This window comes from Lagopus leucura, unplaced genomic scaffold (genome assembly GCF_019238085.1).
Source record: "Lagopus leucura isolate 7727_CA_CO unplaced genomic scaffold, USGS_WTPT01 Super-Scaffold_100043, whole genome shotgun sequence".
Taxonomy (NCBI): Eukaryota; Metazoa; Chordata; class Aves; order Galliformes; family Phasianidae; genus Lagopus; species Lagopus leucura.
This window is the reverse complement of record NW_024962290.1, coordinates 23560-43931: the sequence shown is the minus strand read 5'-3', so window position 1 is coordinate 43931 and position 20372 is coordinate 23560. Positions and strand designations below refer to the sequence as shown.

Genomic DNA, 20372 nt, shown 5'->3' with positions numbered 1-20372 from the left:
GGGGCGGCTCCGCGGCCGCGGCGGCCATTGGCTGAGAGCCCGCGCTCGGCCCCGCCTCTGCCGCGCCGCCATTGGTCGGCCCGCGGAACGGGGTGGGCACCATGCGCGGGGTCCTTTGGGTCCGTGTCGCGCCGTCGTTGCGTCATCACCGCGCGTCCCAGATGGCCCCAGTCCGGCTGCCCGCTGCGATGCCTGTCGCCGCGCGCCCACTCCACCTCCATGGCCCCGGGGCGGGCGCGCCCCGGCTGGGGCTACGGGAGGAGGAGGGTGGGGACGTGGGGACGGGGACACTCCGTGCGGGCCTTCCAGGAGAGTGGCGAGCACGGGCTGCATCCGTGCCGCCAGGAATGACTTCGGGTTCAGCTGCTGATGATTTGAGCAAAGCAAGAACCAATGACGCCCAGGTCCCTCTCCGCAGAGCTCCTCTCCAGCAGCTCATCCCCCAGCCTGTACCGGTGCATGCAATTATTCCTCCCTAATAGTCACGGTCAGCTGCCGCTTCTCACAGCCTGGCAGTGCCCCGCATTCCCTATCATGCACAGCCTCTGGGAAAACCAAACAGTACAGTGGACTGTGAACAGCTACACAGAGAGCAATGTGTGCTGAGACATTCAAATGTTGGGACCCACGTGTAGGAAAAGCCGCCTGGGCAGTCAATGCTCGGGGATCTGCCCACCGTGCTGGTCCTGCCCAATCAAACCTCCTCACACTGCAGAAGGGAAATGAAAAAATGGCACCTGCCGACATTCACTGACCCTTGTTGAACGTTTCTCGAGACACAGTAGTGGATGTGAGCACAGCAGGGCTGTGAGCGTTGCATTTCATCTTTGGTGACAGTGACAGCAGGTCACCCCCCCGGTGCAGATTGTTACGAGCTGGTGAAAATGCAAAGCTGAAATGCAAAGCTGACTGTGTTGAGAAACAGGTTTGGTAGCTGAGAATTTGCTTTATCAAACATTGTTATTGGGCTCTTTGCATCTGTTGTAGTTTCCACGGGAATAAGTAGGAGGCCTTACTTCCTCCGAAGAGGAACCTTCCTATACAGAAAAAGTCCTGTGAACATCTGTGAGTCTCTTCATCACTTCCTTTTCCAACTTGTTTTCCTATGATTATTGTTCTAGAAAACTTCCTGCCAGTTGACACCCTGAAGACCATGACCTGTACCAGCAGGAAAGACAGGAGAGGGTCGTGCATCTCACTGGGTGCCTGCTGTGTGCCATGCTCTGGAAAACTTCCCAGTTTGTGCTCTGGACCTATCGATTCTGTTTGTTAGCATCCCAATGCCAGAAGATACAGAACCTTAGAATCAGAATCATGGGATCAAAGAATGGCCAGGGTTGGAAGGCACCTCAAAGAACATGAATCTCCAACACCCTGCCTCATGCAGGGCCACCAACCTCTTTTCATACCAGCCCAGGCTGCCCAGGGCCCCATCCAGCCTGGCTTTGAACACCTCAAGGTATGGACGGGGCATCCACAGCCTCTCTGGGCAGCTGTTCCAGCACCACATCACCCCCTCACTGATAAATTTCTCTCTGATATCTAAACTAAATTCCACTCTTTTTGTTTAAAACTGTTCCCCTTTGCTCTGTTGCTCTCTTCCTATGTTAAAAGCTGACTTCCCTCCTGCTTATAAGTTCCTTAATTACTGGAAGGCCACATCAGGTTTCCCCAGAGTATTCTCTTCTCCAGACTGAGCAAGCCCAGCTCTCACTGCTGGCTCAGGTGAAGTTTTTCATCCGCCAGGATGCTGAAGTCCTTCTCAGCAGGGATGCCCTCAATGAGTTCTTCTCCCAGCCTGCACAGATATCTGGGGTTGCCCTGACCCAGGTGCAACATCCTACACTTGACCTTGCTGAATCTCATTAGGTTCACGTACTCCCTCCCAGATGAAGATTTTGAAACAGCTTTGTGAAGAAATAAAAGAACCTTGAGAGCAACAAGAGTTCTTTCAGGCTGGACATTAGGAAAAACACCTCCAAAAGAGCGGTTGGGCCCTGGACAGACTGCCCAGGGAGGGACTCCAGTCAGATTCCCTGGAGGCGTTCAGGAAATGTTTAGGTGTGTGTATGGGAACTGCTAAGTCACGGCCTGAACCTCTGATTGATCACCTGAGGCGAGCCATGAGTCAGCCAGAGGAGCACAGTGAAGGCAATTCAGCTGTGCTGCCTGGCTCCACCCCTCCTAGACCTATTTCAGAGCTGGCTGCCAGTGGGGAAGGAGCTCTTCTGGAGATTGGTCCTGGTGGAGTTTTGTGAGTGAGCTCTGGATAGGGGTAAGCCTTCTATTTGTTCTCTTTGTTATCATAGTCTGCTTTGTCAAACTCTCTTGTTTATTTCATAATTATAGTATTTTAATATTCTTCTATTTCCACTAGGGATCTAAAGGAGGGTGAGTTGAAAGGAAAAAGTCTCTCTATGGCCTCACACTTAGCTACACCTTTCACATGCTGCAAAATCGTGGGCTTTGCTCTGCCCTGTGTGTCATTGGAAGAGAGCACAGCATTGGAAAATAAGGATCTTAGAGGAATGTGGCCTGACCCTGTCTGTCAGAGACAAGGAGTCTTGGGAGAATCCTTATCACCCCTCTTCAAGGAGATGGCATCAGAACGCTCGCATGATGAGAGCGAGAGGAGGTTCTAGTCTATGTACACCTGATGGTGAGATTCATACACAAATAGTAGATGTCAGACAGTCCAGTTTATTATGAGTGCTGGACACTGGGGGAAAAGGGGAAGGGAAAATGGGAAGCAGGTGGTGGGGGGGCTGCGGGCGCTGGTGGTGGGGGGGCTGCGTGTAGGAAATCTGAGTGTGGGAGGGCGCTGCCAAACACAGCTGGGGCATCTCTGTGCAGTTTTGCCTTCCCAGGATGAGCCTAGAGCTTCCCGGTAGTTTTCTGCTCCTGTAATGCAGTGTGAGCATAAGGTTCTGCTGCCTTCTTCTGGAAGATCCTCTGCAGCCACCGACATCTCATACAGGCACCTGTCCTTTTCTGTTTTTTTTTGTTTGTTTGTTTTTTAATCAGGACACATTATGTTTGTTGTGTTTTCTGCACGTTACTTACCAAAGTCACCAGCACAAAAGGGTTTTGGTTTTCCCGCAGTCAGATTTGCTCTCACGTAACAAGCTTCTATAACAGAGTCTATCTGACTTCTGAAATTATTTTGTTGAGGTTAAAGACATTCTAGTCTTTATAGTTCCACTGTCTTGTTTTTATGAAGCATTTCTTGATGTGCATTGAATTTGGCAGCCTGGAGAAGAGACTGGGGCCTTTGGTATCTTGAGGGGGCCTGCAAGAAAGAAAGGGAAAGAGTCTTCAGAGTGGACTTAAGGAAGAAGTCTGTTGCAATAAGGGTAGCACTGGAACAGGGACACTGAGGGACCCCGGGGCTCTCTGGAGCCCTAAGTGTCTGGGCCTGTGGATGGATGGGATGGAGGGCACCATCCCTGCTTCGTTCCAGGGGGGGACCATTGCCACCCCCAGACCCTCCCTCATGCTTTGGACAGCTGTGCAGAGGAGGAGGGTCTTGAGGTGTCCTAGGGATGGCCCAGGGCCACTGTGCAGATGGGACGGGCTGTGGCTGCTGCCCCCAGCGACCAATGTCCTGCCCTGGGCTGCTGCTAGCCCTCCTCCTGCCCAAAGTCTTGAGGCACAAACCCTGCAGGGACAAAGCTTTTCCTTGCTCTGTGACAGCTTTTGACATTCTCTGCTGACCAGTGGAGTCCTCTGAAGACCAATGAAGGACCCTGATGATCTCTGACATCTGCCAATGACCAATAAAGCCCTCAGCAAAGCCACGCTCTGTGTGTTTGTGTCCTCATTCCCCATGCTCAGCAGGGACCACTTGTGTCTGTCCCTGCCTGGCAGAGGCCACCCCTAAGTGCTGGGAGGGTCCCCAGCTCCGTGCCCCGCACCCCACATCCTGCACCCATGGGCCTCTCCCTCCCCTCTGCTCCAAAATCATAAAGGACAGAGCTCCCCATGCCGCCAAGCAGCCCCAGTACCCTCCCTCTGCTCTCTCCCAATTCCTCCTTCCAGTTCCTCCCAAACCCTTCAGCCTTTGGTCCACCTTCTCCATGGCCACGATGTCCCCACGTCACTCTCCTTTTACCCCCTCCCTTTCTCAGACAGTTGCCCCTCACTGGCATCTGCTTTAGCCCTCTTCCTTCAGTCCCAGTTCCCCTCCATCATTACCCAACATGGAGTCCCCAGATCCCCTCCCTCAGGCACCTCAAATCTCCTCTCTGATGACACCCTCTGTTGATTAGCAAAGCCCTCTGACCTCAGTGAAGATCTCTGATGATCAGTGGAGACCTCTGACAGCCAACGAAGCTTTCAGATGACCACTGATGCTCCCTGATGGCAAGCTGAGCCCCTGATGATCAGCGGGCTGCTTCTTCACATGCAGGAAAGGGAAGCAAAGGGTGAGAAAGAAGATTTGGACATCATTTGGTAGACAGCGTGGTTTGGTCATCATAGTATAAAAATCTGTTCAGATCAACCAAGCACAGAATTCAGCATGAACTCTCTGCTGCTGAAAAACAGTTTTCTGAAAGCTGGCTTTGCATCCTGACCTGCCAGGGCTATGATTTCCATTCCTGGGGGCTCCTGGGATTGTGCTGCAATTTGCATTTGGCCACAGAGGGTGGATTTCCCAGGCTGACACAGACCTTAGAAAGTTGGTCTCTTTCAAGCAGCTGAGTATGTTTCCATTCTTAAAGCTCAGCCCTGAAGTCTTGCTGGTTAATTTCCTCTAAACTATGCAAAGCAAAATGCAGTGCAGGTGAGCAAACGTTCCACAGGGACTTGGGCCACAATTAAGAACTGCGTCCTGTAAAGGAAAAGCACAGATCAGAGGGAGGATCAGCAAGCAGTAGCACGGCCATCACAGCTCTGAGGGAGGTGCTGTATTTTTCCAAGGCTTGGTCATCCTAGCCACTGGAGGATGATGTCAAAACAACCATTTTGTCAGAGGGATATTTATGGCAAAGGACATACCATAAGTGAGAACAGCTTACTGTATTTAAGCAAGCAAACGCAACTCCTAACTAGTGGGGACAGGTCAGTCAGAAGACTTCAATGCCATACTTGAATCAAGCTTCATCTGCATGCACAGTATCGTAATGGTAGTGACAGTTTTCTTTTTATGAGGTCTGGGTTTGCTCTCAGCATCCAGCAACAGATAAAGGGTACACACAACTGCAGCAGCTGCAACCCAGCGTGCAGGTGGACACAGAGAACTGAATCTGGCTGTGCCTTGCTCTCGGCCTGCTTTCAGCCTGTGCTTGTTTTTGGACACAAACTTTTACACTTCTACCAAAGTAGCTCACAGTGCCAGCTGCTAGTATCTCTGAAGCCTCTCAGTGCAGGGTAGAGCTGTGGGAGGTGCGAGGGGGGAGAGCTGGGGGCGGGGAGGGGAGAGCGAGCTTCCTCCGAGCGGCGTTCTGTTCGGCAGTTCTTGTCCTCAGCCTGATTTCTCTCTCCTTTCCCTGGCCGAATTTCTGTGCCCCGATACACGTCCTCCGGGGGGGGGTTGGAGCTGACGGTCAGCCGGTGGCTGGGGGCTGTGCAGGTTCCCGTGCCCAGCCCCCCCGCAACGGGCTTCATCGGGTAACAAACACGGCAGCAAAGCTGCCCCCGGCTACTCCGGGGGGGGGGGGGATCGCCGTTGGCATGGAAACACAGTGCGACAGCACGCAGGTTCCAGCAGCCCGGCTGATGTCACCGGCACTGGGACTTGCTCTGCCCGCCCCGGACCCGCAGCCTGCGAGCTGTCCCGCCCTCGCACGCTAACCAGCCGACGCCTGCCGTGCTGCATGCGGTCCCTCCGGGCAGAGGCCCGCCAGCTCGGAGCCTCGCTCGGCCGCGCTGCGGCCTGCCGGCCCGCGGCCACCTCCGACTCCACTTTGGGCTGCCGCAGCGTACGCGGGCGCCCCGCCTTCAGAAGCGGCCGCTTCAGCCGCGGGGAAAGGCGGCAGGCAAGCTGTGCTGGCTGCCATCGCCCCGGAGCGACGGCTCGGCCCGGCCTCCCTCTCATTGGTCACCACCCGCGCCCACCCGCCCCCCGGCTCCCCTCTCATTGGTCACCACCCGCGCCCACCCGCCCCCAGCCTCCCTCTCATTGGTCAGCGCCAGCGCCGCCGGCTCTTTTCGCGGGAAAATGGCAGCCGGGTCCTCCACCTGCGGGGCAGCAGCTCAGCACAGCGCTGACGACCATTCGAGCCGAGCGAGAACCGAAGGCGCCCGCCTGACTGCGTGCCGGGCTCGATCGCGTCTCGATCGGCGGGGTCGCTCCCTCACTTTCGGGGCTGCCCGGCTCAGCCAGAAGCCGCTCTCGGACACCGGGCGAATCCCGCCGCTCGCGGTCAGCGGCCGGTTCTCACAGCTCGGTGGCGCCCCGCCACAACGACGACTCCAGAGGACGGCTCGGTTCTTACGGACGGGGCCCCGAGGCACGGGGCGGGCGGCGGCGGCGGAGACGCGGGGCGGCGGAGCGCCGCTTTCTCCGCACGGAGCCCCGCGGCCGCCATCGGCGGAGAGCCCGACGCTCGGCCCCGCCTTCGCCGCGCTGCCATTGGTCGGTCCGCGGGACGAGGCGGGCGCTCCGCGCGGGGTGCTTTCCGTCGTTGCGTCATCACCGCGCGTCTTGGCTGGCCCCGGCCCGGCTGCCCGCTCCGCTTCCGGGGCCCGCGCCTCCGGCTCGTTTTGCTCCGCGCGGCGTTCCTGCCGCTCTGCCCCCAGCCTGCAGCGATGCCTGGGGTTGTTGTGAGCGAAGTGCGGGACCGGCGAGTGGCGGTGTTGAGCCTCGTGCCGTTGGCGTCGGCCGTCGATCAGCCTGTGCGGACCGCTCTGCAGGGTCTTCGTATCCTTAGGCAGATAACAGCAGGATGCAGGAGCTGAGGGGCGATGGGAGGGAGGGGAGCGTCCTGCGTGGGGTAAGTTGAGGTTGGACAAACTTCTATACAGAAAGGGTTGTTAAGCACTGGAATGGGCTGCCCAGGGTGGTGGTTGAGTCACCATCCCTGGATGTGTTTAAAAACCGTCTGGATGTGGTGCACGGGGCCACGATTTAGAGGAGGGAACAGCCTGGCAGGAGCAGTCCTTGGGAACAGCCCGGCAAGAAGGACCTGGGGGTCTTGATGGAAGAAAAGCTTAACGTGAGCCAGCAGTGTGCTCTTACAGCTGGGAAAGCAAATGGGATCCTGGGCTCCATCAGCAGAGGGGTGGCAGCAGGGACAGGGAAGTGATTGTCCCCCTCTGCTCCGCTCTGCTCTTGTGAGTCCCCATCTGCTGCACTGCCTCCAGGTCTGGAGGCCCCAGCACAAGAAAGAGCTGCTGGAGAGGGTCTGGAGGAGAGCCACAAAGATGATCAGGGGGCTGGAGCAGCTCCCCTATGAAGACAGGCTGAGGGTGCTGGGCTTGTTCAGCCTGGAGAAAAGGCGGCTGCGGTGTGAGCTCATTGCAGCCTTTCAGGACCTAAAGGGAGCCTACAAACAAGAGGGGAGTCAACTCTGAAAGGGTAGATAACAGCAGGACAAGGGGAAATGGCTTTGAGTTGAGGGAGGGCTGATTGAGGTTGGCAGTCAGGGGGAAGTTCTTTACAGAGAGAGTGGAGTGCGAAGACCAGAAGGAGTTGTGTTACTTTAGTTTGATGAGCTGCTGCATTTCACTGGACTATGATCACTGTGAGCAAAGTCTGTGAAGAAGGAACTGCTTTTCAATTTGTGCCACTTTTTGCCCCCCTCGCTCGCTCTCACCCCATACGTCACCACGTGGACATTATGTGCTAATTGTGCTTTCAACGGTGATTTTCTTTCCCTTATGATCCTAACGCTGTGAATTTCCCAGTGGTTGCTGAGACAAAGGTGATCATAAATACAGGTTTTTGCATTATCGCATCTAGGAATAGAAAACGCCCGATAGCTGATTGCGTTCTGATGCAAAAAAGAAAGCATAGTTCCTTTTTAATAAAGCAAAAAACAAAGTGCTTCTCCCCCTTCCACCCCTCCCCCTCCCCCCCCCCAAAAAAGGGACAAATCCTCAAACATTTATGCTGAGCTAATATAGTGAGCAATGCAAAGTGAGCAAAGAGAACTTTATAATGTCTTTTTAATGTCTGTTTCCTTCCCAGATGGCCCCGCGACCTGCCATGTGCCTATGGAAATGGTGAGAGCGACTTCTGAGGCTGTGAGCGGTGGCTGATGAGAGAAGCTGAAGAGAGGAGCCTCCGAATTGAACTGACTGGTAAATCCAAGCCTTAGGGTTTATATGCTCTTTGTTCTAACAAACACGTCTGACCCTTAATTACTGTAAGGGACCGATGTTTTCATGTGGCACCAGACAAGGCAGGGAAGCTCTAGGACTCGGTATGCTTGCTTTGGTGCTTCTCTCAGCCTGTTTTTGCCTTTCTGCAGTAGCATAACATCCTAGGCAGGGACTTGCCAATAATCTTCTTGAGTCCAATGGCCTTAATGCTTAGACCTGCTCACTGGGGTGAATATAAATGATTTATCATGAGGCTGCACTTCTGAATTTTCACTGTCCTCAGTGAAGCTTCTCAAGCTGTGGTTCCCATCCCACTGAGAAAGTCTGCCCTTTGTGTTGCAGTGTGGGAAGGTACGTCTCTTCTGGAGCATTCCCCTTCCTGCTGCTGGCTGTTTCAGTCAGTGTCACTCTTGCTCTCTGGTACGGCACTGAAGCTTGAGAAATGGACCTTGGAGGGGGTGGGCTGGGAGGTGTGTGTCCGACACGAGTTTTTGCCCTGCTGTGCTTTTACAGTAGAATATAAGTTCTGCATGTGAAGTATTTCAGTAATATCTTGTTTCTGTTGTTACTGACATTCTGTATGGCCACGGCTTGATGAGAAACCGTGGAAAAAGGCATCATCTCCCAAGCTGAAGAGCCTGTTATATGCTATTGCTCATAGCATATAATGTGTAACAAGGCTAAGGGTTGTAGAGAGCTCTCCCAGCACGACTGTTCTTTTCAGTGAGGCTGCAGGCTGCGGGCCGAAGGCTGAGAGAAATAAGCACCTGCCTTGAATTTTCATACAGACTTTTTCCCTGGAGGGCTGCCAGAACCAATCGGAGCGATTTCCTTTGGCCAACCAAAGCTGTGGAGTTCAGTAATGGCTGTGGAAGATTTGTTTCTGTGTATGCGATTTGACATGTCGGCACATCCTCACTTCTCAACATGGCTTTTTACCTTTTGCTTTACAGATATGGAACGAAAGGGCATTTGATTGCAAATGGATCAAGGTGTGTCTGTTTTCCTTCTGAAAAGTGAAATGTGCTGCTGAAGTTCCCTTGTTATCACACGTGCTTTGCTTGTCTGCTTTTCTCCAGAGCGGAGGCCTTCATCCTGTGCCTGCTTGGCTTCCTGACCTGTTGTGGTAGCTGCAGGCACGAAGCACTAAGAGGAGCACAGGGTGCAGCACACTCCTGGGGTGTTTGGGGTTTGTTGTTATCTGAAGCTGGTAAGTAAGTGTATGCTACATAGGAAGCTGCAGTTGAACTGCACAAATTCATCTTCTGACTGGCTGGCAAACAGCTGATTTTATAAGTCAGAGATCTGGAATTCCTTCAGATTCTCCAGTGACGTTCCGACGGATGCGATGCCCTTACATTACTGGCACACAGCTCCAGGTTTTTGTTACATGTTCGGATCTGCCTTTTGCACAAAGTAAGAGCTCTGTGTTTTAACATCATCAAGTTAATCTGTCTGTACGTTTGCTAAGGTCTCTCTCAGGTTGTTTGTGTTCAGTTATGAAGAATAGGTGTAAGGATTTTGTTATCTGGGCTATCTGTACGACTTCTTTCTGAGAATCCAGTCTGAAATGTGCTGCAGTCTTTTGATATGTTTACTGTCTTCTGTACATTTTCTTGCCAAACTGTGATCTGGAAGAAAGTTGCTGAGAAGTCATAGAGATGATCTTAAAACAGACTAGGAAACAGACTTTGTTTCCAGTGAAACAATTACTAATCTAAGAAAAGCCTTATTAAAGAAAGAGAAGGCACCACTATCTTAAGCACAATCATTTCAAAGCTTATAGCTTTGATGTGACTCCGTTTTGGATAAATAAAGAGAAGTGCGTGGTCTGAAATAACTGAAACAGAGCTCAGCAGAAAGCATCCGCATGCTTGTCAAAGGAAATTTGAGTTGGCTGTCTTGTCTCCTGCACATTTAAAGGTTTAACAGGCTTGCCACGTGACTTCCTGGGTCTCGTATGCTTATTTGGAGGTTGGTGCTACTCCTCTTTTCTTCCTTTTACAAGCCCTTTGTGATAACACCAGCCCCGTTGGTTTAGCATTCCAGCAGCCCGATCTGCATGCAGAAATTATTGTAGAACAGGTCCAAATCTGTAAATGCAGTATTGCTCTTATCTTGGCTTTTGTATCATAAATCAATTCTTCCTGGTGAAGGGAGGCTTATCTTTCTGCTGGACTCATTTTCTCTGAGCCTGAGTTCTCTGTGTTACCGTTGTCTTTCATTGGACTTGGGCAGAATTTTAATTTGAGGAAGCTACTGAGTTTAACTTTTTTTTTTTAAATGAGCGTATTTATAGGAGAATTCAGGATCTCTCCTGTAGTGCATGTATTGTGCATTTATATGATGTGATAAATCTTAAGCCCTGGCTTGAGCCCTTTTGGCTCATCTGTGTACAGATGCACGATTTCAGGCCAGCCACTGTTTTCTGTAAGACTCCGTTATTAAACTGTATTTGCATGCTGCGGCTGTGAAGTTCAAGGTCCTGGCAACAGATTGCATTGAGGACCAAGTCAGAAGACCTGGAAAATGGGGCCTTGTCAACTCCCTTGACTGCTTCTTAAAACAAGTCCTGGCAGATGGCTGCTCAGAGCTGTATTCTCTGCTTTATTGATGTGCAGATAAAAGACTGGTGATGTTTCTTACTGGTGCTTAAAAACAAACACTCCAAAGCCCACGGAAAGATCACCACCTCCAACCACAAAGCTACCAGAGGAACTGTAGAGCATAACGGCTTCTATAGCTACTGCTATTGGAGCACTTTGATCTGAAGGGCCTGCAAAGGTTAGTGTGCTTTCCATGGGTGTTTGTTGTTTTGCTTTGTTTTATCCTTAAGTAGACATTTGATTCCTTTTGGTTTGAGAAAATAGAGTGAAGTGCCTCTGTGTTCTTATCCCACTTGAGACTCTCGTCTGTGTAAGCCAGCATTTCTTTGTGCATGGCAAAAGGGAAGTACTTTGTCATGCTGGCTTCTGAAAACGCGGCTTGGCAATTACTGTGCCAGCAGTCTTGTGCTGCCTGTGCCGCAGCTCTGCAGAGAGGTGGCACATATGGTGATGGCGAAGGCAAATGCCTTGATTTTCATTCTTTGCTCGTTACTGCATATGTAACAGCGTTCAAAAAAATGGCTGTCATGTCATCTGAACAGTTCTTCTGTTCCTTTCCTTTTCCAGACAATCGCTCAATCCGTCAGGCCTCCCCTGCCTCGTTTCCAGCCTTCCCCTCAGCGAGCAGCTTTCTACCTCAGAGTCTTGTAAGTACACCTTCAATACGTTTGGTTGCATTGAATTACATTTGGTGAAGTGAGTTGCACTGCTTCTTGTGCATGCACGCAAATTACGACCAGATACTGAGAACTCAGAACTGCTCGCCCCCAGTGCTGCAGGTGCTGTGCCTGACAAAGTCTCAAACATCCTGCTTTTCTTCTTACCATATGACACAGTGGTACAATGAATCTGTGGGGTTAGTGCCTCCCAGTCTATGCGTGTATACTGAAGAAAAAATGGCTGGAACAGAGACGCAGTTTGGTTTATCCTTGGGGTTTATTCCAAGGCTGCGTGCTCTGACGTGCTGCTATGGTTTGAGTGTCGGAAGTGGTCGTGACCTTTCTGATGGCATCACTTCCTTCCCAGGGAATAACTTCCATCCCCACAAAAGATATTCTGAGAGTCTGTGTTTTTCTGTTCCTGTTATTAGTATTACTGCATTATTAGGATGATGGCTCATTGAGGTGCGTAGATTGCTCTGAAAGGAATGCCTCCTATTTATTTCCATAGACATGACAACGGATACATAGGGCGAGTTCTCAGCTACAAAGCTGTTTCTCAACATGGTCACCACCATTAGCTCTGCTTTTTTTCCAGCGTTGAACGAAAGCCTACATGCTGTGCTTGTTTAAAAAGCAAAAAAAAAAAAATCAACTAGGGCTGTTTGAGTGGCTTGTCTTTTGCATTGCTGTTGCCACTGCTGAAATGCACCACCACTGCTTCACTGCGCTCACCTCCACGTGTCGGGCTTCATAAATGTTCTGCAGGCATTGATGGATGTCAGTGGTGCGATTTTTTCAGTGTGGAGGAGTTCAGGGACATCCTGTGCTCCATGAGCGCTTCCGAGCCAGGTGCTGTGCTGTCATTCTGGCCCTCTGCTGCCGTCTGTGGCATGGCTGCAAAATGTAACTGAATGCTGGCAGGAAGGTTCAGCCTCTGCTGTCATCCCACCAGCGTCCACCTGTGATGTTGTGGGCCAGCTTTATAAAATAGGAGGCATTACTTTTGGATCAGCCCACGTGCAATTACGAAAAATTCAGGTTTATAACGGCTGGCCGAGTAAATTAGTGGCTGCTAATGAGATCCACCACTCTAAAATAACAGTAGTTAGACACTGATAGCTTTCAAGGTCAGTTTAAATTATGTGGCTGTGTTGGGTTATTTTTTTTATTTAATGGGTTAATTATTTAATGGGCTAATTTAGTGGGTTTATTTTTTCATTTAACTGGGTTATTTTTTTATTTAACTCTTCAGGTGTGGCTCTCTGAATCTGCAAACTGACCAGCAGACTGAGTGGAAATAAAGCCAATTAATTTTTATTGGAAGTACTGCATACAGAGCTGGAACCCCCGGTAAAAGAAAGGCGCAGAGCTCTTGGATCAAGAGGAGGGCCACTAAGATGATCAGAGGGCTGGAGCACCTCTCGTGTGAAGAAAGGTGGAGAGAACCAGGCTTGTTTAGCTTGGTGAGGAGAAGGCTCCGGGCAGACCTCATTGTGGCCTTCCAATTCTTGAAAGGAGGATATAAACTGGAGGGGAAACAGCCGTTGACGAGGCTGGATAGTGGTAGGATAAGGGGGAGTGGTTTTAACTGTGAAAGGGGGGATAATCTGGTTCGATGTTAGCAGGAGTTCTTCACAAGGAGGGTGGTGACGTGCTGGAACAGCTGGCCGAGAGGTGGTGGATGCCCTTGGAGGCATTCAAGGCCAGGCTGGATGTGGTTCTGGGCAGCCCAGTCTGCTGGTCGGTGACCCCACACACAGCAGGGGGGTTGAAACCAGACGATCTTCAAGGTCCTTTTCAACCCAGGCCATCCCACCAGTCTTTGATTCTATGATCTTCCATTCACAGGTGGAAATCTGGACGGCTTCCCAGCCCCCTTGCCGACAGCTCCACCGCGGTCACCACGGTTGGCTGCACCTTCCTCTCTGGAGCGGTGCGAGCATCGAGCCCTAGGGAGGTGAGAAGAGCAGAGCGCGGAGCGTTACGGGCTGAGCGCAGGCAAGGCAAGGCAAGGCTGGGCTCCAGCCCGGCTCTCGGGATCTGCTGCCTATGGAGCTCACCTGGGAAGCTGCCGCTTCAGCTCCAGCTTCTGCCGGTTTCTTTCCACAGTGCTGGCAAAAGCCTCTTGCTGATGGAGGTGCAGCTCCAACTTCTGGAGCACCTGAGCCGCTCGGTGGGAAAGGAGGCTGCAACAGGAGGAGAAAGTCATCCCTCGGGATCCACCGAGCCGCCCCTGCCTCTGCCCTCACCCGGCCCCGCACCCCGTGCTGCCCCCTGTGTGTCCCCAGCCGTGCACCCCACCAGCAGTTTTTGTCCCGGGCCGTGCCTGTCCCCGAGCTGCAGAGTCACAGCTGCCCAAGAGCCTCGGGCAGCTGGCAGAGCCCGCACACACTCACTCAGCATGCAGTGCCAGCTTGGTCGCCGTCCCCATTTTACTTCCTGGCACAGGATCCACGTCCTTCCTCCATCTCCTTCCCACTTGCTGTCTCCTGGGCTGGGCTGGAGGATGCGGAACACGCACGCTCTCCCTGGCCAACAGCTGCCAAAGAGGAGACGCTGTCAGCAAAGCGGCTGGGAGCACGGGGCTGTTCCCCCGAGGCCCTCTGCCAAGGGCCCTGCAGCAGGCCCCGGCAAGCAGGAGACTCAGCCCTCCGGCCCACGGCTCCCACCGCCCTTCCCTTCTCCCTGCGGGGCCGTGCCAAGCTCTCCTCCCGGGGAGGAGCGGGCCAGCCCCTGCCATGCTGCGCGGCGCCTGTCCCGCTCCCACCCCCTGCGCCCTGCTGAGCCTGTTGCCAGCAGGGTCGATCCCTGACGGTACCTGGGGCGGACGCTGGTCCTTCCCTACGCTCCAGCCTTCCCATGCTGCCATTTCTGCCTGTGTTTGCTCTATTTGCTGCTGGTGCACAGGCCATGTGTGGTCTGCTTCTTTCCACAGTGCAGACACTTCCCGGAGCTCCTGCAGAGACACAGCAGCATACAGGATCAGCCTCAGTCCCTGGGGCCTTCCTTCAGCTCCCTGCTCCCGCTCCTCTCCTCTGCCGGCCTGTCAGCACTGCTTTGCCCCTGAAGGACCAGGAGCCCCAAAGCCAGTGATCCACAACTCGTGGCAAACAGAGGCCGTATTCCTCTCTCACAGCCCCTGTGTGTGCTGTGGCAGGTGGCAGGCCAGGAGGTGAGAAGAGACAGGGAAGGTGTGCAGCACCCCCCATCTACCGAAGAGGAGCTGAAGGAGCGGACAGAAATGTGAAATGATGGCACCCGAAGGGCTGTGCTCCAGATCACTGCACACACAGAGGCTTTTGCTTCCCTCCCTGTGGAAGCACTCAAGGCCAGGCTGGGTTGGGCTTAGAGCAACCTGGTCTAGAGACAGGTGTCTCTGCCTGCAGCAGGGGATTGGAACCAGGTGATCAGAACGGTCCTTTCCAAGCCAAACTTTTCTATGATTCTACCATTCTGTCATTGGTGCAATCTCAAGCAGCACAGTCCCTGCAGCAAGGCAGAGCCAGTACCTGCAGCACTCTCTTAGATTCCTCGGTGGCAGGGAGTGCAGTGCTGGTCTGTGCAGTAGACGCCTCCTTCTGTTCTCCTGTCTTTGTCCTGCGGAAGCTGCCTGCACACGGTGGGAGCACGCTGCAAACAGACACAAGAGGAGTCTGCAGGAGCCCGGGGCACCTTGGTCTCCCCGTGCTCCCACAACCGTAAAGATGGGCTCTGGCGCAAGACGCCTGGAGAGATGCCTGAAAGGAGAAGAGCTTCTGCCATCAATAGGGATCAGCACTCAGCTCCCCCAGGGACCGGGGACCAGGGTAGAACATGAAGCTGGTGTGTCTGCCTCGGGAAATCGTGCTGTGCGCTTGCCGTCCCTGGAGAGAACAGCCCCCCTGGGACACGTGTGTCAGGAGCCTTTCTGGGTGCTGAGAGCTGGCAGCTCCGAAGGGGATTGTATTTATTATAGTATTACTATTATTATATAGTATTGCTCTTATCTTGGCTTTTGTATCATAAATCAATTCTTCCTGGTGAAGGGAGGCTTATCTTTCTGCACATTTGAAAGGGAAAGCCAGAACTGTTGCCAGGAGGGCCAGCGACAGGACATGTTTGGAACACAGGGACCTTCAAGGCATTCCTGAGCACAGCCCACTTCTCGCCATGTCTCTCTAGCGTGCCCAGAGTAGCCAGCAAATCTTCCTCTCTTCTTTCCCCTTTTGCCAACTTTGATTCTCAGTCCAATGAGACAGAGGTGAGGCCCCCCGCCAGGAGGCCAAGGTTGGGTTGGCAGGTGTGAGGAGGAGAAGAGCAAGGTGGAGTTCGTAAGTCCACGTGAGTAATTGGTGGGAAGCACTGGGGATAGCAGTCATACTTAACTCAATGTGGCACTGGCCAGTGTGAGGCACAGTGTCCAACAGGCTCCTCTACCCCCTTCCAGCACTGTGAAGACAGCAGTGGAAGGCAAAACAGAGAGCATCCTGAATTCCTGCTTGAACAGTGTCGTCTTTTTGCCTCTGGAACTGGGCATACTAAAAGAGGAGGAAGATCTCTATGCTGAGGTGTGTGCTGGGTAAGCCAGCAGAGCCCCAGGTCCTTTTGGGCTGCTCCCTGGCTCCTTGTGCTGTGACCATAGGAGACTCGGGCAGGGTAGCAAACCAGCTTTGCTTTTCCACCCTCATCTCTTCTTTGGGGATAGGGTTAGGATGAAGTGCCCTGTGAGGTGCCGCAGGTGCCCTTCTACAACTCTCTATCCTCTTGCTGACCACTATTGCCATGAACGTCATGCTGTGAGCCTTGGTGCAGAACTCAACTCCAGAATGAGGGAGGAGCTGTGCAGTATCTTTCAGGTCTGGCAGCTACAAAGAGTGGGTCACTAGGAGGGTTCCACAGCCCGAGGGATGCGAGTGTCCCTACTGCAGTGGCACAGACCCTCCTTGTACGTGACAGTCTGCAAAGGATCCCGCCCCTGCTGCTTTGTTCTTCCTTCCCTGTGGAGAAGATCCTAGAGCTCCTGCTGGAGCAGCAGAAGCTCCCAGGACAAGTACCAGCAGATTCTCTCTTTGCAGGCTCTGCCCCACTTCTTCCACTCCCAGCACATACACGTTCGTACAAGAGCCCTGCATGGGATTCTATGGATGATCGTGGATTTTATGGAAAAAGTAAGGAGCCAGGCACCCATCAGCCAGGCTGTCTCCCATTCTCCACATCCCAGAGCAGCTCAGGGGTGCCTGCAGCTGGGAGCTCTCAGCAGGGCTCTGTCCTGAACAAGGGTCTTTGCCCCGTCTTCATCCCCACTCTTCCCTCTCCAGGCCCTGCTCTGTGTCCACTCTACTCTGCCTTCCTCTCTTTTTCTGTCACCCAGGATTGGCAACACACTGGAAATTGCGAGTTTATATATGAGTCAGTCATCAAGATCTACTTCCCAATCCTGGGAGAGCTGCTGGGTCACCTCTGCCTTTTCAGTTGTGGCCTTGATATCACCAGAGTTCCAGCTATAGATGCGCTTTATCATCTCTGTGCATTTGTCAAACACAAAAGAGGTAGGAGAAGATTGGTCAGGCAGCATCTCTCTGCTCCTCTGTCTGCTCATGTCTCTTGTTCTTATGCTTCTTGTGCTTCGTGAAGCCTGACCATGGAGTCTGTGAGTTTCCTGAGCTCCTTTACTCTTCAGAGCAGCTTCATATTTCCTAAGCTCCCTCTTGTTCCCAGCACCCACTGCCTTTAGCTGTATTCTTTCACTCCTTTCTTTCACTCTCTTCAGCCCATCAACCGTGGGTCCCATCAACCTAGGTCTCCTACGCCACGGGTCTCCTACACCATAAGGTGCCATTTTCAGTTTAAAGCAGCTTTTCCCCAGTTGCTGAGTTTGATGACAAAGCTGACTTTCCTTCTGACTCTTCTGTGTTTCCTCCCTTCTAGAGACAGCCCTGACAGAAGTGATGGAAAAGTATGTGCATCTCCATGAGGTGCTGCAGGATACAAATTTTGTATGTGGTAACTTGTCCAGTCCCAGTGATTGTGCCAAGGCGATGTCCTGCCTTGCTGAGGATCTTGCTCACAGCATCAGCAGGAAATGTTTGTGAGCAAGGGGAGTGTTATGGCAGCAGATCCAGCCCTCCTGGCTGTCAGCAAACCCTTCTTACCAACTGCCCATGCCCCCACCCACAGTCCTTCTCCCAGAGCCCTCTCTTGCTATCCTGCACCACGCAGTGACAGAAGCTGATGCTTCCAGCTTTCCTACAGACTGCTGCCCAGCATCTCTCTGCAGAGCTGATCTCCCTGCTGGACCAGGAAGCACCACTGGAATGGTCAGTGTGACACATCTTCTCTCCCCTGCTTCCACCCACAGGTGTTTGGAGGATACCTCAGGCCTACTGAGAGGATGGACGTCGTCCTCACAGCTCTTGAAGTGATGGTTGACTCCAGCATCTATGACAGGGAGGCGGCCTGCAGTGTGATAGCTGTGGCCATGGAAGACTACGCCTTCTGGATACCAGATGTAACCACGTTTTGTCCACTGCCCCATCCTTGAGTCCTTTCAGGTGCTGTTCTTTCCTTCCCAGCCGAGGTCTCTTGGGCTCCTGAAGCCATTCTTAGCGGTGGGAAGTGCAGTGGTTTCAGCAGCACCTGTGGAAATGGTTGTGGTCTGTCCTCACCTGTGTCCCCTTTAGAAAACCCAGATCACAACCTCCATCCGCAAGAATTTGAGGAGCATTGCCACAAAGGCAGCACGGCACTGCCTGGACTCCCTGCTCCTCCTTCTGACCAGCCAGATGCGCATGGAAGAAGTCAGGAACCTGGTGAAGTCCTCTCCACCAAGCGACAGGTACTGTCCTCAACAGCCTGGAGGGCTTCTTCCAGGTGCCCTCCTGCTCATGCAGGGCTCACCAAGCAATGTGGGCTTGAAGGGTATGGGCTTGAAGGGTTCTAGCTTTGGCTAAGGCAGCTCTGCCTACAATTTGGGTTTGTAGCAACACCCTGGACGTGTGGGAGCTGATGCTCTGCATGCCACAGACCTTGGAGAAGGTTTTGAAGGAGGTGACCAAGGGTTCACAGCTGAGCAGGCTGGTAGAAGGAGTCACAGAAGACACGTGCATCCTCTTCTTGGCAGTGAGTTAATGGATAACACTTTGCTGCCCTTCAGGGCTGCGCGTGCCCCTGCAGGCTCTTGCTGATGTCTTTGTTTCACCTAATGGCAAAGAGCAAAGATAATGAAGGCTCTTTTGGTGACCTATGCCACATCAAGACTTTTCTGAAGCATCCAAGCGCGGAGATGCACAGGGTGGTGCTCGGAGGTCTTGTCATACTCTCTGAGACATGGGAGAAGGTGAGTGGGGCGTTGTCAACAAGCAGCATTGGGCTTCTTGGGCAGCAATGGGAGGAGCAGCTAAAGCCCAGCTTTTACCATGGGCTAGTTGTCTCCTACCCGATCAGGTTGCCCATGGCCCCATCCATCCTGGCCTGGAGCACCTCCAGGGATGGGGTACCTACAGCTTCTCTGGGCAACCTAGTCGGAAAAGGCTCCTGGCCCTGCCAAGAGGATTGCAATGCTAGGTCTCCTTCCTTGGGCCATGGTGCCATCTCCCAGCTTCTGCTTCCCTGCAGGCTGCCGGGAGAGCCATTGTACAAACAGCCAATCTCCTGCACTGAAATGACCTCCGGGAGCTGGCTGGAAAACAGGAGACGTGGAGGATTGCGGAGTGCTTGGTAAGGAGAACCCCAAAGCTCCAGACCAACAGGGACAGTGCAGGGAGCTGGGGAGCATTTGCAGTCCCCATGTTTTTGTGCTCTCTCCAGCTGCAGTGGGACCAGAGCATGGCAGAGGAATACCTGCAGCAGAGCCAGCCCTTCCTGTAGGACCCTCAGGCAGCCTTGCGAGAGGAGGCTGTGAGGTTCATTGGTGTGCCACAGCCCCTTTGTCCCTCTCTTGGCAGTGTTTGGCAGTGCCAGCCACTGCCCTCTGGCACTAGGAGCCCCATGAGTGGGTCCCAGTGCTCCGGTGCCTTGCTCAGGCCCTCCTCGGCTAATCTCACTGCTGGGGAGCAATGCAGTTCTGCTGCTGGGAGCAGGATCTGATGGGTGCTCTGTGCCTAGGGCTTGCTGCGTGCTACTCAATGGACCTGAGCCAGGAGAAGCTACAGGATATCATCAGGGGTAAGTGAGGGCTGTGGTGTGTGTACTGAAGCCAGGGGCAGAGACCCCCCCCATGCTTTGCTCCCCTCCAAGGGAATTCTTGGGGCTGAGGAACAATACAGAACCATAGAATCCTAGGAAGGTTGGCTTTCAAGCAACCTTATGAATCACAGAACCATGAAATCCTAGTGATTGGGTTGGAAGGGACCTGAAAGATCGTGCAGCCACGAAATCCCAGGGCGGTCGAATGGTTATGTTGGAATGGATGTTAAAGGCCACCCAGTTCCAAGCCCCTGCTGTGTCCAGGATGGCCCCTGGTGGATCAGATTGCCCAGGGCCCCATCCAACCTGGCCTTGAGCAGCTCCGGAGATGGGGAACCCACATGTTTTGTTAGCTGCCTGTGCCAGGGTCCCCTGCCCTCTGAGGGAAGAACTTCCTCCTAAGGCAGAGTCAGAGGAAAAAGCAGCAAGGCTGATATTGTGGTGGGAGCCCAAGCATGATTAAGAGGGAGATGGTATTGGCCGCACCTTGAGTCTTGTGTTCAGTTTTGGGCCCCTCACTACAAGAAAGACGTTGAGGCCCTGGAACGTGTCCAGAGAAGGGCAGTGAAACTGGTGAGGGGTCTGGAGCACAAGTCTTATGAGGAGCAGCTGAGGGAGCTGGGATTGTTCAGTGTGGAGAAGAGGAGGCTCAGGGCAGACCTCACTGCACTGTACA

General features: G+C 53.2%; 1 protein-coding gene and 1 long non-coding RNA gene across 2 annotated transcripts; one reads left to right on the top strand and one right to left on the bottom strand.

Moving 5' to 3' along the window:
• The first annotated feature begins 6690 nt into the window (after positions 1-6690).
• LOC122187176 lies at positions 6691-9427 on the top strand. The gene is made up of 4 exons (XR_006181252.1): positions 6691-6935; positions 8132-8244; positions 9219-9257; positions 9345-9427. It is a non-coding gene; the product is annotated as an uncharacterized LOC122187176 (long non-coding RNA).
• Positions 9428-12793: 3366 nt separating this feature from the next.
• Positions 12794-16305, bottom strand: LOC122186963. Its single transcript, XM_042884038.1, has 6 exons — positions 16052-16305; positions 15043-15163; positions 14352-14489; positions 13930-14072; positions 13594-13719; positions 12794-13482 (listed from the first exon to the last, which is right to left on the bottom strand). The coding sequence occupies exons 1-6, from the start codon at positions 16303-16305 to the stop codon at positions 13362-13364; spliced, it is 903 nt and encodes a 300-aa protein (XP_042739972.1). The 3' UTR covers positions 12794-13361.
• Between the last annotated feature and the right edge of the window lie 4067 nt (positions 16306-20372).

Bases quoted from the DNA above. Each gene is read 5' to 3' on its own strand.
- LOC122186963 (XM_042884038.1), bottom strand. From the start codon at position 16,305: ATGACGTTCATGGCAATAGTGGTCAGCAAGAGGATAGAGAGTTGTAGA. The intron at 14,073-14,351 runs GTACCGTCAGGG...CCTCTTTGGCAG, and splicing joins AGGACCAGCGTCCGCCCCAG to CTGTTGGCCAGGGAGAGCGT. The intron at 13,483-13,593 runs GTGAGCTCCATA...TCACCTCCCTAG, and splicing joins CTGAAGCGGCAGCTTCCCAG to GGCTCGATGCTCGCACCGCT.